Source organism: Felis catus, chromosome A1 (genome assembly GCF_018350175.1).
Source record: "Felis catus isolate Fca126 chromosome A1, F.catus_Fca126_mat1.0, whole genome shotgun sequence".
In the NCBI taxonomy this organism is placed as follows: Eukaryota; Metazoa; Chordata; class Mammalia; order Carnivora; family Felidae; genus Felis; species Felis catus.
Genome location: NC_058368.1, coordinates 1,484,417 through 1,498,361, shown reverse-complemented (window position 1 = coordinate 1,498,361; position 13,945 = coordinate 1,484,417). Strand labels below are relative to the sequence as shown.

The 13,945-nt window shown below is 50.6% G+C and overlaps 1 protein-coding gene across 1 annotated transcript in view; it reads left to right on the top strand.

Annotated features, from left to right (window-relative positions):
- Positions 1 to 13,945, top strand: part of CRYL1 (crystallin lambda 1) — a 127,342-nt gene that overhangs the window by 97,429 nt on the left and 15,968 nt on the right. The window contains exon 5 of the mRNA XM_003980288.5: positions 4,890 to 5,084. Within this exon, the coding sequence (XP_003980337.3) occupies positions 4,890 to 5,084 (195 nt within the window). The remainder of the gene's footprint in view (positions 1 to 4,889; positions 5,085 to 13,945) is intronic.

The window sequence follows — 13,945 nt, the reverse complement described above, 5'->3', positions numbered from 1 at the left end:
CCAAAGTAAGTCCAGACCTTGTTTCACAAATCAATCTCTTCTTACTTTTGGAAATCATTTTATACCTAAGCCAACATTAATTTAAGCAAATGCAGTCACCCAAGCCGGCCGTCTTTGGAATTTTATCCTTTCTTTCTCCTGCGCTGATATTGCCCACCGATCTCCTGCCCAGATGATTCCACTGAGCTCAGGTGGGGAAAAGGCGTGCTGAACAATTCAACCCAAGCTGGACGGGCAGTCCCAAATATTCCAGAACCATTTATGGTCTCTGAGGAGCTTGTTTCCCTTCGGCCCGGAGCATCGGCTCACACGCCGCCGCCTCAACATCCTGCCCCAGGCACCCACAGTTCTTTGCCCAGACAGGAAATAGAACAAAGGAAAAGGAAGCCCCTTCTTCGTGCCTCTGAAAGGCTGTGGCGAGAGTGGATAGTCAGCAGTTGCGAAAGATTGCCGCCTCCAGCCCTCCACAGAAGAGCCGGCAGCCAGCGAGTTTCGACATCACGTGTTGTCTTTTGGGCAAACACATGTTGTCTCGCTGGGAGTGGGGGGGGGAGGAGCTCTGGGTCATCTGAGCACTGGGGGGTGAGCGGGGGTCACTACGGGGTGGGCGTGTTCTCTCAGCACACGGGTAGTTTGGGATTTTCAAGTGGGCTTCCTAGACTAGAGCCAGGAGGTGACGGGCTCAGGAAGAGGGGTGTTAATGTGTCCCTGACATTCTTGCTCTCCAATGTTTCTTATGTTGCGTTTCCTGGTCTGCCTCATCTCCCTGTGGGTGTGTAGAGGGGCTCAGGGATGGGCATCTGGTGGCTGGGAGACGTTCGCTGATGATGATGATCTCAAAGTTGAGTTTGGTCGCAGTCTCTCTTGGTGCCTGGATCTATGTTAGCAATCAGTCAAAACGGTTTCAGCCACACTTTACAGCCTTACTTCAGTTGGGGACATGGTGGTCCCATGGAGCTGGTGGGGGCTGCTTTAGCCCATCGGATGCTCCTGGCGCCCCTCTTATGGATGCTCTGTGGATGAGGCTGCCTGGGAAGGATGCACATGGCTCAGGGATTCCAGTGTTGAGTGGAGACAGGTCCTAACTCTCGTCTACTCATCTCTCACGTTGGTTACTTGGCAGCCACGGAGCTATAACACAGCCTGGAATTAAACCGGGCACTGCTCACATAAGGTGCCCAGAATGTTCCCATCTGAGCACCTTGCCTACGCTTGCCACCTTTGTTACTCACTCTCCCGCCTGACCCCGGAACCACTTGCCCTCGTGTTGGTGGTAATTTGAACGTCCGTCCCGGAGCTTGCTGTTTCTGGAGAGCGTATGTGTGTGCGTGTGTAGGCGGTGCCCGTTTCAGATTGTCAGCTGCTGCCCGTCAGAGGGGCAGCCTTCCCGCCTCTGTCTGTGGAGGGTTCAGGAAGGTGGGGTGGGATGGGCTGTCACTCATGAAAGGGCTTTACTCTGAAAATTATCAACATGGTGGGGGATTAGGCCTCTCGGCCTGCTGTAAGCAAGCCGCCCCTTCATTTTTACTTCCACTCCTCTCGTAAAGAAGAGGAGTTCGCCTGGTCGGGAGTGCCCCCTCCGCGGAGCCGTGCCAATGAATTGCAGATCGCCGCGGCTGTCTTCTGGGAGAAGGGGCCGGCTGCCTTTCCTCTGAGTTTAACTCTGTTTCATCTGCTGCAGAGAAAATAAACGAAGCCTCTGTGTTGGGCGCGCTGTGCTATCTCCGCGATCACATGCCTCCCAGGCTCTGGTCCAGGTTCTGGGCAGGCTTTTCACGAGGTGAATGGAGAATGCCCCCCCTCGTACCGCCCGGCCCCACCTGAGCTCTCAAAGAGCCTCACCGGCCAGGCCCTCCGTCTCGCCTCCGGCACAGCGCTGCCCGCTCTGGAGAGCCCGTGGACCGGCTCCTGTAGCCTTTAGAGACACTGCCTCCTTTTCCCCTCGTTTGTTTTGTTTTTCCCATTTCTTCAAGGCGTGATTCTCAGTCTAACTCACAGACCCCGATCCCGGAAGGCCCAGGCGTTCCGGGGAACACAGCCGTTCCTTTCCTTTTGAGAGAGTCGCTTCTTTGCTTATTTCCGTGGCCCCTCCCGTCCCTCCTCCCTCCTCCCTCCTCTCATCTCTCCACCTGATTGTCCCGTCCCTCTCCCAGCCTGCAGTTGGCATCAGTGTCCCTGTCACAGGACTGAGGTGCCGCGGCAAGAACCACCCCCTGCGGGCCCTCAGGCTCCGGGAGGTCCTCTCCCAGCAGCTGCCCGGCTCGAGCGCGTGGACACAAAGCGTGAACGCGGCCTGTTTCAGGAAGCACGAAGAGCTGGACCGTGCACCTGGGTTTCCGCGGGTGCTGGGGAATCAGGGTCCTGCAGGGCTTTGAGCTGGGGGTGGTGCAGTCGGCATCCTGTTTTTAAGTTTTAAAAAAACATTGTGATGAGACACGTGTAAGGCTTGAAACTGTGTACAGTTCAGCGGCAGTGAGCACGTTCACACGGCCGTGCAGCACAGAACTCCATCCGCAGAAGTCTTTCTTGGGAAGCTGAAACTCCGCCCCCAGGGAGCAGCAGCTCTCCGGCCCGGCAGCCTCGTTCTCCCTTCTGCCTCTGGATCTGACAGGCCCCTGCCTGACAAAGGCTCACCCTGGCGGTGGCGAGAGGATGGGCCTGGAGAGAGAGGCCAGGGAGGAGAGTGCCGGAATCTGAGCGGGAGGCGACGGCCCGAGCCAAGTGTGCGTGTGCGGTGGCGGGAATGGGTTTTTCCAGAGACGTGAATAGAACTGACAGGATCACCGATGGGAAGTGGGGCAGGCCAGGGAGAGGCGGGCACCGAGGATACTTCTCACGGTGCTGACTTGGGCGTTGCATGTTGGGGCGATGGTGTTCTCGCCAAGATGGGGCGCCGGGAAGAGGACCCTGTGTGGGGGCGGGAGGGACGGGAGTTTGATTTGTGACAGGTCGAGTGTATGCTCGTTAGGTGTCCTAGGAGTGTGTCCGGTGCACAGGTACAGATACAGCCTGGAATGGGGGGCGAGCTCCAAGTGAGACCTCGGGGTTTGGGGTGGGGGAGGCACCCTGAGAGCCACCCAGCTCTGCCCAGAGCCTGGGAGTGGGCACAGAGGGAGGCCAGCGGTGGCAGCCGGGAGAACCGCCACTTAGGGAGGATGCGGGCCGGGGAGCACGTTGTGCGTGCGGATCCTCTGTAGCCGGTGTCTCGGTCTGGGATTGTGCCGCCCATGAGGCTTACGGCATTGAAAGACCCCAAGCCCCAAAGACGTAGTCTTTGTCTTATAGGAAGATAAAATCCATCTAAGTAGACAGGCTTCCAGTTCTTACAATTCTAATCTTTGAAAAGGCCACAGGTTAGACATTTTTATGAGCTCGATGATCATAGGCAGGAGACAAGTGATTCAGTTGAGGCACTGATTTACAATTTATTTATCTGAAAACAGATGCCGTCCTCTTTTGCTTTCTAAGAGGGCTGAGCGTGACCAGGGCAGGCCGAGAGCACAGGGAACCTCTGAAGCTAAGCTGTTTGTGGACCAGAGGCCCCTCCTAAGCAGTGTCCTAGGAGAAGGAAGGTTTTCTTTCCCTTTTCTGTAGAAGTCATTGTATGTATGTATTTTTAAATTTTTAAAAAAGGTTTATTTGAGACACACAAACACACACAGAAACAGAGTGTGAGCAGGGGAGGGGCAGAGAGAGGGAGACACAGAATCAGAAGCAGTCTCCAGGCTCTGAGCTGTCAGCACAGAGCCCGACACGGGGCTTGAACTCATGAACCGTGAGATCGTGACCCGAGCCAAAGTTGGGATGTTTAACCGACTGAGCCACCCAGGCACCCCTGTAGAAGTCATTTTAAAATGGATGCTTCTTGGACTTCGTGGTGGCTCAGTCAGTTAAGCATCTGACTCTTGATCTCAGCTCAGGTCTTGATCTTGGGTATGGAGCCTACTTTAAAAAAGAAAAAAAAAAAGATGCTTCTTGTAGTAATTTAGTGACTGTAAGATTCTATCAATTTTCCTCTATATATTGAGGAAAAATTACAAGTATTTGGCATACAGTTTACTGCAGTGCATTTGGCTTTTAATGGTGAGGTTAATCTGATTCTACTAAGCAGCCTTTTCTTTGGACTGAGGATAATCCTCTTTGGGACTCTTCAAGAACAGTTTCTCAAAATAAACGAAGAAACAAACAAAAGACAAAAATAAAAAAAATAAACCAAGAAACCCGGAGCACAAAGTGTAAATGCTGGGCTAGGCAGGCATTTCCACCTGGGCCCGCTCATCGTGGACCAACCCTTCCCACCTTAGGCCGTGTCACGACGTCAAGGCTGCGGTAGTGTTCTGATGCTGCGTGACCTCTGTGTAGGTGAGATTTGATTGGCGGGACACGTTTGGGGCTCAACATGGACACGTTAAGGAAATACCAAGTTTTGGGAAGATGCTGTCAATTTTTAACCCTGACACAGTAGAATAGCAACACCCCGCAGTGAGGGTTTTGGAAGGTGGGTCTGGAGGAGGGCTGGGGCTGGGCGAAAGCCTGTGAGGTCTAGACAGTGGATAGCTGAGAAATCCTGGGGGAGGCCAGGGGTCTGGAGATTAGCTCTGAAAGCATAGGATGGTCGTCTACACCTCCAAATTTCAACCTCATGTGCTAGTTATGATTTTTCAATAAATAAAACACACAGATTTTTGTGCTCAGGTTTTTTCTTTCCCTCCTTTGTGGACTACTTTATATTTCAAGTTTCTTGTCATCAGATGCTGAATCTAAAGTGGCCCTTCCCCAGACAAATCTGTACCATCTGACCATTCAGGATAGGCAAGCAGTCTGCCAGAACAGCACCCCGGCTCCAGGGCTGTCTTCTGACTCTTCTCCCCTTCCGTCTCTCTCATAAGGTAAATCCACCGTATTACGTGCCATTGGTTGAGCTGGTCCCACACCCAGAGACGGCCCCTGTGACGGTGGACAGAACCCACGCCCTGATGCGGAAGATCGGACAGTCCCCAGTCAGAGTCTTGAAGGAGATGGATGGCTTTGTCCTGAATCGCCTCCAGTATGCCGTCATCAGCGAGGCCTGGCGGCTGGTGGAGGTGCGTGGGCTGCTTCCAGCCTCTGGCTGTTGGAGGGGAAGGGTAGCCGCGTGTCCTGGGGCTGCATGGCGGGGTGGGAAAGTCAGCGCTCGGTCCTGCCTGTTCTGTTCTGGGGACTGAGGGCAAGCTCTTCTCTCAGGTTCAGTCAACAGGCAAGGAAAATAAAATGTAATGTGGCAGTTCATTGTATGTTTCAGAGATTCCTGTTACAGTAAGTCATTTGATATTCACACCTGATGATGGACTTCTCTGCTTCCTGCCCTTTCGTATCATTACCACATAATTATCTCTGTGTGACAATACTGCATTTTCTCACAGGGTCAGGTTTTCCCCCAGTGTTATAATTTTTCAAGAGGGAAAAACTAAATTTTGAGTAAACTTGTATCCTCTAAAGGAACCCAGTTTATTTCAAGAGCTTGAGGAAGAAACAATGGGCAATCCTTAAACTTGTTAGCGCTATGCTTATCTTAAATATAAATAGGAAGTTATGCACACACACTTAACCCTGTCCTTTCATTAAAAGATTTTACAAGTGACTTTATTTATTTATTCTTAATTTTTTTAATGTTTATTTATTTTTGAGAGAGAGACAGAGTGTGAACAGGGGAGGGGCAGAGAGAGAGGGAGACACAGAATCCAAAGCAGGCTCCAGGCTCCGAGCTGTCAGCACAGAGCCTGATGCAGGGCTTGAACTCACAGACTGCGAGATTATGGCCTGAGTCAAAGTCTGACGCTTAACCGACTAAGCCACCCAGATGCCCCAAAAGATTTTACATGTGACTTTAGAAATCACCTCGCTGCATACATTTGTACAAAGCTCTACACCTCGCTTCTATATTTGTACGAAAGACCTGGTTCCAGGCAGGATAGACCTTGGAGCAGCCCCAGGACTTGCAGTGAAGAGTCCAGGGGTCTTGGGCTCAGACTGTGTTTTCCATCCAGTTGCTTGTTGATGCTTCCTCAGCTTCTACATGGGTGAACAACACCGTCCATGCTCATGTTGCAGAAACATGGTGGAGCGAGCGAGGGTCTATCCGGGTACGCAAGGCAAGGGGAACGAAGCTTGGGCTGAATTGTCTGTTCCTGGAATAGGCCCAGAGCTCCTATGGGAGCCTGCCAACCCCAGCCTGACACGGGAAGAAGGGGGCCGGCCTGTGGGCATCGCATTTTAGCTGCCCAGCGCGTGATGTATGTGACCCTCCTGCTTCCTGGTTACGGCATTCTGCCCCGTCCCTGTTAGATTCATCATCTGTCCTGACTGCCGTGTCCAGTTGCCACACAGTAGCTGCAATCCTGTGTCCTTGTTGGGATTTTCACTGTTAAGTTCATAGTTTTAACTTCCTAATAATTGTAGAATGTTCTTTGAGTATCAGTAGTAGAATATTTAAAGCCACACTGAACTGAAAGCACTTCCTCAGAGCTGTTTTTACATCATTTCCACTTGTCTGGAACACTTCAATAGACCACCAGAAAAGTTCAGTGTTACAGTGAAACACAGAGAGGTTTTATGGCAGTTTTTGCCTTTTTTGTAAAGTAACGTAGGCCCAAAGGGGTAAAGAAAAGCCCTGAGCTGAAACTTGCTTTCTCCAGTCAGAAGGATGTGAGCCAGCTCAAGGGAAAACCTGGAGGTTCTGGGGCAGAGGAATTAGGTGGGAGTCACACACAGAGGATCCTCTGTGTGTTGACCCCAAAGCAGAACCGGGGGTAGTTGGGAAGCTCCCAAGTTTGGCAGGTCGGTGGAGGGTGGCAGCGCTCCCCTTGGAGGAGCCGTGGAGGATTCCAGTTCTCCGCTTTACTGGCCAGACACGGAGGGAGGGCTGGAGGAGTTACTGAATGTGGCTGCTCTACCGCCTCATTTCGTCCGCCCTCCTTTAGATTGTCCCGTCTCTGGCGGCTGATGGCAGACTGGGCGTGGTCATGTTACCGACTTGCAGGAACGTTCTCACTCTTGGGTCTCATGCCGGAGAGTCCCGCGTGTGTCTGTTGTTGGCTGCAGTGGCACTCACGTGCCTGGAGTCTCCATGAGGCACCATGTGCTACAATCCAGCAGGATAGTTTGTGACAAATTGCGAAGAGGCTACAGACATGACAAAGTGTGAATAGAACCTCAAGAGTTTTCCTTGGTGAATGTCCAGGAGATCAGTCCGTTTTAGAAAATAAAGATGATTTGCAGACAGAATTAAGACGGGTCTAGGAACTATAGGTCCCTCTCTCCAGGTTGTGAATAGGGTGACGGGCATCCCTGAGCTCTGTGGTGACAGGTGAAGTGGTCCAGGTGTGGGACAGGGGCTCGCAGAGGGAACATCCGAGGGGGCGGGGCCGCCCGTGTTGTACCTGCTCTTAACCGTTGCCGCCCAGAGACTGCTACTTTGTCGGCCTCCCACACGTGGGAGTGCCAGTAGCACGCCGGCCGTGCGTCCACTTCTGAAGCAGTGACTTCTGAGAGCAGAGGAGCCACGGGCGTGGGCTCTGAACACCCCGCAGGAGCCCTGCTTTCCCTAGGCTCTGGGCTTAGCAGAGTCAGAGCCACGCCGTGAGAGCACTGCCCCCCGGCCACGTAAGCAGCCATGGGATCCTCCGCTGGGTTCGCAACGGTGCACCCCAGCAGACACACAAAAGGCACGTTTCTCCTGCCTCCTCCTGGGATCAGTGGATCAACATTTGTGCCCATTAGGTGGGGTGGTCTGAGTAGTCTTGACTTGATCACATGAATTTCTTGAAAGAAAACCTGTGCCGCCTGTGGTCTGTTTCCACCTAAGATCCTGAGGGGCAGACAAGGCGAGCAAACCCCTCCCGAGCCCCACCTTCACCTGTGCAAATCTGCACGCGTGTGCTGGGCCCTGTCAGGGCTGGGGCCGAATGACGCCCCTTTGACTCACCACGTCAGAGCCAGTTGAACTTGAATTTAGATTTTAGGGTGTTCCAAGTGTACTTCAAAACATTTAAGGGCAACTTTGGTATAAAAAGCAGATCAATTGGGGAAATGTTACAGTGAAAACTGGAGATTTTTATACATTTTAAGTTGGAAAGATCCAAAGGCCTCGCAGAGTTTTTCTTTCAAAGACGTTCTCTCCCGGGAGTGGGTTTCACACGTGGGCCGGGGCCCCAGCCTTCTGGCAGCGAACACAGCGCAGACGAGCAGGGCTGCCTTACTTACTCAAGGACACTATGGCTGCTTCAGTCTCGTGCCTTCTGCATTCGCAGAGCGAGTTGAAATTTGGCAGAGCTAGGGCTGGCTGTTTAGGGCCGAGGGCTGTAAGGTGACTTGGCTGCAGAGCACTAGTATGCCTTGCGCAGACGTGGGCCCAGATGCTGGCGTCCTGGCTTCCGGGGTGCTGCATCAGCAGGCGGGTGGAAGAATACTGTTCCTTGTTGTCTGTGTGTCAGCAGCTCTGCACAAGTCCGATCGAAGTGTGAATTTCCAGGGGTCCTACCCACAAGTTGCGGTGTGAGCTAGAGTGGGCCAGGCAGGGCACCTGGCCAGAAGGATGGCTTGCATTTCCACTTAGCCGTGGCGGTGCCTTAATGTGGATGTCAGGGGAGCAGAAGGGTGCTGTTCCGCCACTTGCTAATTTTGTCGACCTGGTAGGTTACATCGGTCGATTTTCCCATGTTGGACCAGCCTTGCAGACCTAGAATAAATACCACTAGATGTGTAATTCTTTCTAGACGTTGCTGGGGTCAGTTCGCTTATGTTTTGTTGCATCTAAGTTCAGAGGAAACATTAGTTTGTAGTTTTCCTTTTTCTCTCTCTTTTACTATATTTGATTTTGATATCAAGGTAACACTGTATTAGATATCAAGGTAATAATGCATAAAATGGGAAGTTTTCTCTCCGTCTATTTTCTGGAAGAGATTATAACATTTTTGTTAATTCTTCTTTAAATGTTTGGTAGAAATCTCCAGTGAAACCACCTGGGCCTGGAGAAAAACCTCTTTTCCAGGAGGGAGGTATTTATTTATTTATTTATTTATTTATTTATTTATTTATTTATTTAACTTGTGAGAGTGGGGGGAGAGAGAGAATCTCAAGCAGGCTTCACACTGAGCTTGGAACCCGATGCAGGCCTCGATCCCACGACCCTGGGATTGTGACCTGAGACAAAATTAAGAGGCGGGCGCTCAGCTGACTGAGCCACCGAGGCATCCTTCCAGGAGGTTTTTAATTACAAGTTCAGATTCTTTAATGGTTATGAGAACCATTCAGGCTGTCTGTTTCATCTTGGTTGAGTTTGGTGGTTTGTGGTTTTTAAGAAATTGTTCCGTTTCTTCTGAGTTGTTGAGTTCATGAGCATAAAGTTGTTGGCAGGGTCTGTAGTGATATCCCTGGTTTTGTTCCTGATGTGGGGCATTTGTGTCCACTCTCTTTGTATCCTTGTCAGTCTTGCTAGAGCTTTGTTAATTTTACTGATTATTTTGAAGAAGCCACTTTTTGTTTCATCGATTTTCTTTATAGTGTTCCCGTTTTCAGTTTCATTCACCAACTGGAGGGCATATTTTTCTACTTGCAGCCAAGCGTGGAGGAGAAATTCTAAGAAAGGTGGGGCGGAAAAAGGTAAGGGAGGCTCCTGTGGAGGCCTGTCCATTCGAGAAGGGGGAGAGGAGCTGCAGGCACCATTTCCAGGTCAGAAAGAGAAAGTGCTGGGAATAAGACACACCTTGTCTTCACGGCAGCCTAGATCATGACATACTGTCCTGTCATCGCCTGTGGTTTTGTCTGTCCCCACACAGCCATGTATGCCCGGCAAGGACAAGGGCTGTCTGGGAACAAGATGGGAGCGAGGTATATAAGGGAACAAGGTTGCTGGGTTCTGTTGTATTGTCTCACAGACGCCCACCCCATTCTTCCCCTTCCAGTCTGGCTCAGAATTGGGGGGGAGCAGCCCTCGTAGGCTTGGAAATGCCAGAAGGACAAATCCGGCTCTAGTCTAGTAGCCCAAGATTAGGTCACTGGGGGACAAGATCCTGTTGGCCAGGAATGTGATTTCAAGTCAGTACTCTTAAGCTAATGATCACAATAAAGGAAGTTGTGTTGTGATGATAAACCCTCTCCCAGACAATAGCTGAGCTTGTACTGCCCATAAATTCTTGCCCCATCCAGGTAGGGTAGGTGGAGGTGAGCTGGAGTGAATCACGAAGCCATCAGCAGATTCTCAGCCTGTTGGAATGTGTTGGTAATGAGCTTTGGAAGTTGCTTATCTTGGGTTTTATTCACCGTTCTGAGCAATGTAATCGTGAGGCTGAATTTCTGTTCCTCCTGCGCTGGGCTGCAGAAGTTCAGTTCTTGTTTTCTTGCCAGCTAGGTATGGCTTATGGGATCTGAATCTAATCCCTGTGATGGAGAATTGTTCAGTTAATAAAGTACATCTCAGATCTCGTGTGGTAAAATTAACGAGGAAACTTTTTGTGATAAACGCATTGAGGGTTTCCTGTGGAATTTAATTATTGAGATTCTAACACAGGAATTAGGAGGCAGTCCAGCGAACCCCTGAGGATCATTTACTCATCAGTGACTTCAGTTTGTATGGTATTTAAAAGTTTACAAAGCACTTTCCTTTATATTTTTCATGGTTTACAGATATTTTCAGATCGTCCCATCTTAAAACCATGAGAGGTGCATTGTTATTTTTGCCCTTACAGATTAAGACACTGGCTCAAGAGGTTAGGTGATTTGATCCACGTTCCGCAGTCTGGTGGGGATTCAAAGCTGTGTCACTTCTGTGCTTCAGTGTCTGCACCTGTAAGTGAATCTGTTTCTCATCGGGATGTGATGAGGATTGGATGGGGTTATGTATGTAAAGGGCTTAGGACATGCCTGGCATATGGTAATGGTTTAGTAAGTGCTATGGGTTGTTGTGACAGTAACGATGACAGAGTTTTCTGATTCCCTGAATCCGGTGGAATTTTTTTGGACGCCACAGCTGCCACCAGTGTGTTAGCTCTGAGCTGAAAAACTCACATCCTGGCTACACAAGTGGGGCTCCCGGAAGGCAGCAGGGCCTCACCCGGGAGCCTGTTAGGAATGCACCGTCTGAGATCCCACTCCGGACCTGCAGAACCAGACTCTGTATTCTGATAAACTCTGCAGACCTTCGTATGCTGCCCGAAGTCGGAGAAGCCGCCGCTCCCTCCCAGGGAGACCCTGGCCTCACAGTCTTGATGGGTTGTATTTCATCTGTTTTAAGATGAACTTTTTATCTTAAGATGTTTACATTTTAGCATCTTAGTTTTATGGGCGGCATTTTTCTTCCTTAACAGAACATTAAATACTAATTTAACTTTCAGTTGATGCAGTCTTAATTTTAGGGAGAAATAGTGTATTCTGCTGTCGTTTTTATTTGTCTTTTCTCCTTCCATGTTTTTCTGTGTCTGATGCTCTATATCTGACTCAGGCTCACGGTAGATAAACACGCAGCTTCTGCTTAGTGGAGAGACTGTCACCTGGTCACTTTATAAGTTATGATTTCCAGTCCTAGTTTTGTGACAGTGAATACCTCTGGTTATCCCAGAAGTTATGTGAAAGTCAACTTAAGAAAAGGATTTAATTCACTTTTAATGAAAACACACACACATCGGAGGAAAAGAATGCTGGGCCGTGACTGCCTGGGAGTTGGAAGTGGTCATTCCAGATCGAAGCTGGCCTTCCCTGTGGCTCAGGCATGGATGTCCAGACGGCGTCATCCTTGTGCTGGCCACACGCGTAGCATCCGCACCGGCCTGTAGCCTTTTGATTTCCGGAGCAGGGATGCAAACTGTGGCCAGGTTTTCCTCTGACTAGTCATGGGCCTGTGGGAACAGAGGCATGTCTCTCCGGGAGTGACACCGAATGGAGCAGCATCCCGGTGTTTGCAAATCAGGTGCACCCGTGACCTGTGCTCCTGGTCTTGTGTTGTCGGCCAGCTGAACGAGCCGCCTGCCTTGTCGTGAACTGCTTCGTTGAGAACGTACAGCAAGCTTTTTCTTTCTTTTTTTTTTTTTTTTTAATTTTTTTTTTCAACGTTTTTTATTTATTTTGGGACAGAGAGAGACAGATCATGAACGGGGGAGGGGCAGAGAGAGAGGGAGACACAGAATCAGAAACAGGCTCCAGGCTCTGAGCCATCAGCCCAGAGCCTGACGCGGGGCTCGAACTCCCGGACCGCGAGATCGTGACCTGGCTGAAGTCGGACGCTTAACTGACTGCGCCACCCAGGCGCCCCATGCTTTTTCTATGGAATGAGAGACACACAGGGGAACTGATGGGGAAAGATGGCCCCAGATCGTAAGTGTTCTACTATAAGTACCTCGTACATGTCTCACATGTGCTGTGATCATGGGGAAGTGGCCAGTCATCGGATTTCTGCTCTCCTTTTATGGACCAATATTAATGTAGGTTCCATTCTCCAAGTTCACATTAATTCTCAGGAACTTTACTTCCCACACGTCCAGCATTCTGCGTGGGAAGCCGTATATCCGTGGCCTATAGTTCCTTGGCAGCCTGGGGACACCCGTAGTTTCACTGATGGCTCTTTTCCATAAATGTCCCCCTGTGACCAAGTATGTTCATTCCCTGCCAATCCCTCAGCCTTCTCTCTGGAAGAAAAGCAGTACAAGACAGGGAAGCAAGGCCAAAAAGAAGGAAATAGAGCAGAATCAGGCTGTCACTTGTTCCGCGGGCTCTGGGACCAGGAAAGGCAACCGTGGTCTTGTGGCTTGAGAGGCTCGACAAGAGAAAGCATGTTCAAAGCAGTGGCTTCCAGGCAGTGGGAAGGTGGGGTTGTGTGAGCGATTTTTCTTTGGAGGGAAGGTGTTGGAAATGCTGTCGACTGCTCCAGGCTACAGCTCAGCTGGAATGTGTCCAGCAGGAAAAAGCTGAGGCTTGATTGAGCAAAATATTACGGTTCAGACATTGACGACATCTGCCTCTGTACCTGGCAAGAAGAGTCACGTAGAAGGCGGTCATGCAAAGGGAAACTAAAGGAGCCCAGAAAGACCCAGGGTTCTGCCCTCTGTGCCACACCCTCGACCGTAGGGCTTTCTACATCGTATGTGTTTTAAAGTTCAAACTGAAAATTTTAGTTTTTTTTTTTTTTTTAAATTAAAATGATAATGGATAAAGAGTCTGACTGAACCTCCTTGTGGTTGAAAGGAACCGGCCTGCAGCAGTCCTATTGGCCGAGTGTGGGGTCCGGGAACTTCTGCCTCCTGCCCTGGGCCTCGTGTCCTTCCAGAGGTGACACCACCTCCCTCTGCCTAGTTCATTCCTGGCCTGGGCCTCCCTTCAGCGACCAGCCTTGGGCTGGTCTCCTGGCCTCACACAGGAAGGTTCCCTCTCATTTCCCGTCCTGCCCTGGGTCTTGCCATGCCCTCGCCTGCCTCGCACTGTCCTTCCTTCTTTTGTGCTCATCCACTCGGCTTTAGGCACAGCGTGCACGGGGTCCTCCAGCTTCCCTTCCGCAGTGTGGCCTGTTCTGTGCATTTCTTTTAACTTTCTCACCAGGGCAAAATTCGCCCAGCAGAACTTTTTCTTAAGACAGTTTTCTGCCATTTCTGCATTTTTGTTCGACCTCTTGCGAATAGAGCCCAGACCTCGGTATTGATGAGGCTGAAGGAACGGTCTCCCACCCCTCCAGCACCTGAAGCACGCTCACCTTTCCACCTCATTCGCACGCCCTGGGTCCACTGTCCCTGTGGCCTCCTGGCCTACCTTTTGCCTTCCAGAGCCTCTCTGTGGCAGCAAGCTCGTCACCCAAAGACATTGAACAGCTCTCTTGGCTTTCTGTTAGCTCTTGTACCCCGTAAAGTTTTCCCAAAGGCGGTCACGGATCTGTCACAACTGTCGTTTTCTTGGGCTCCGTTCCCTTTCTCAGTGGGACTTGCTG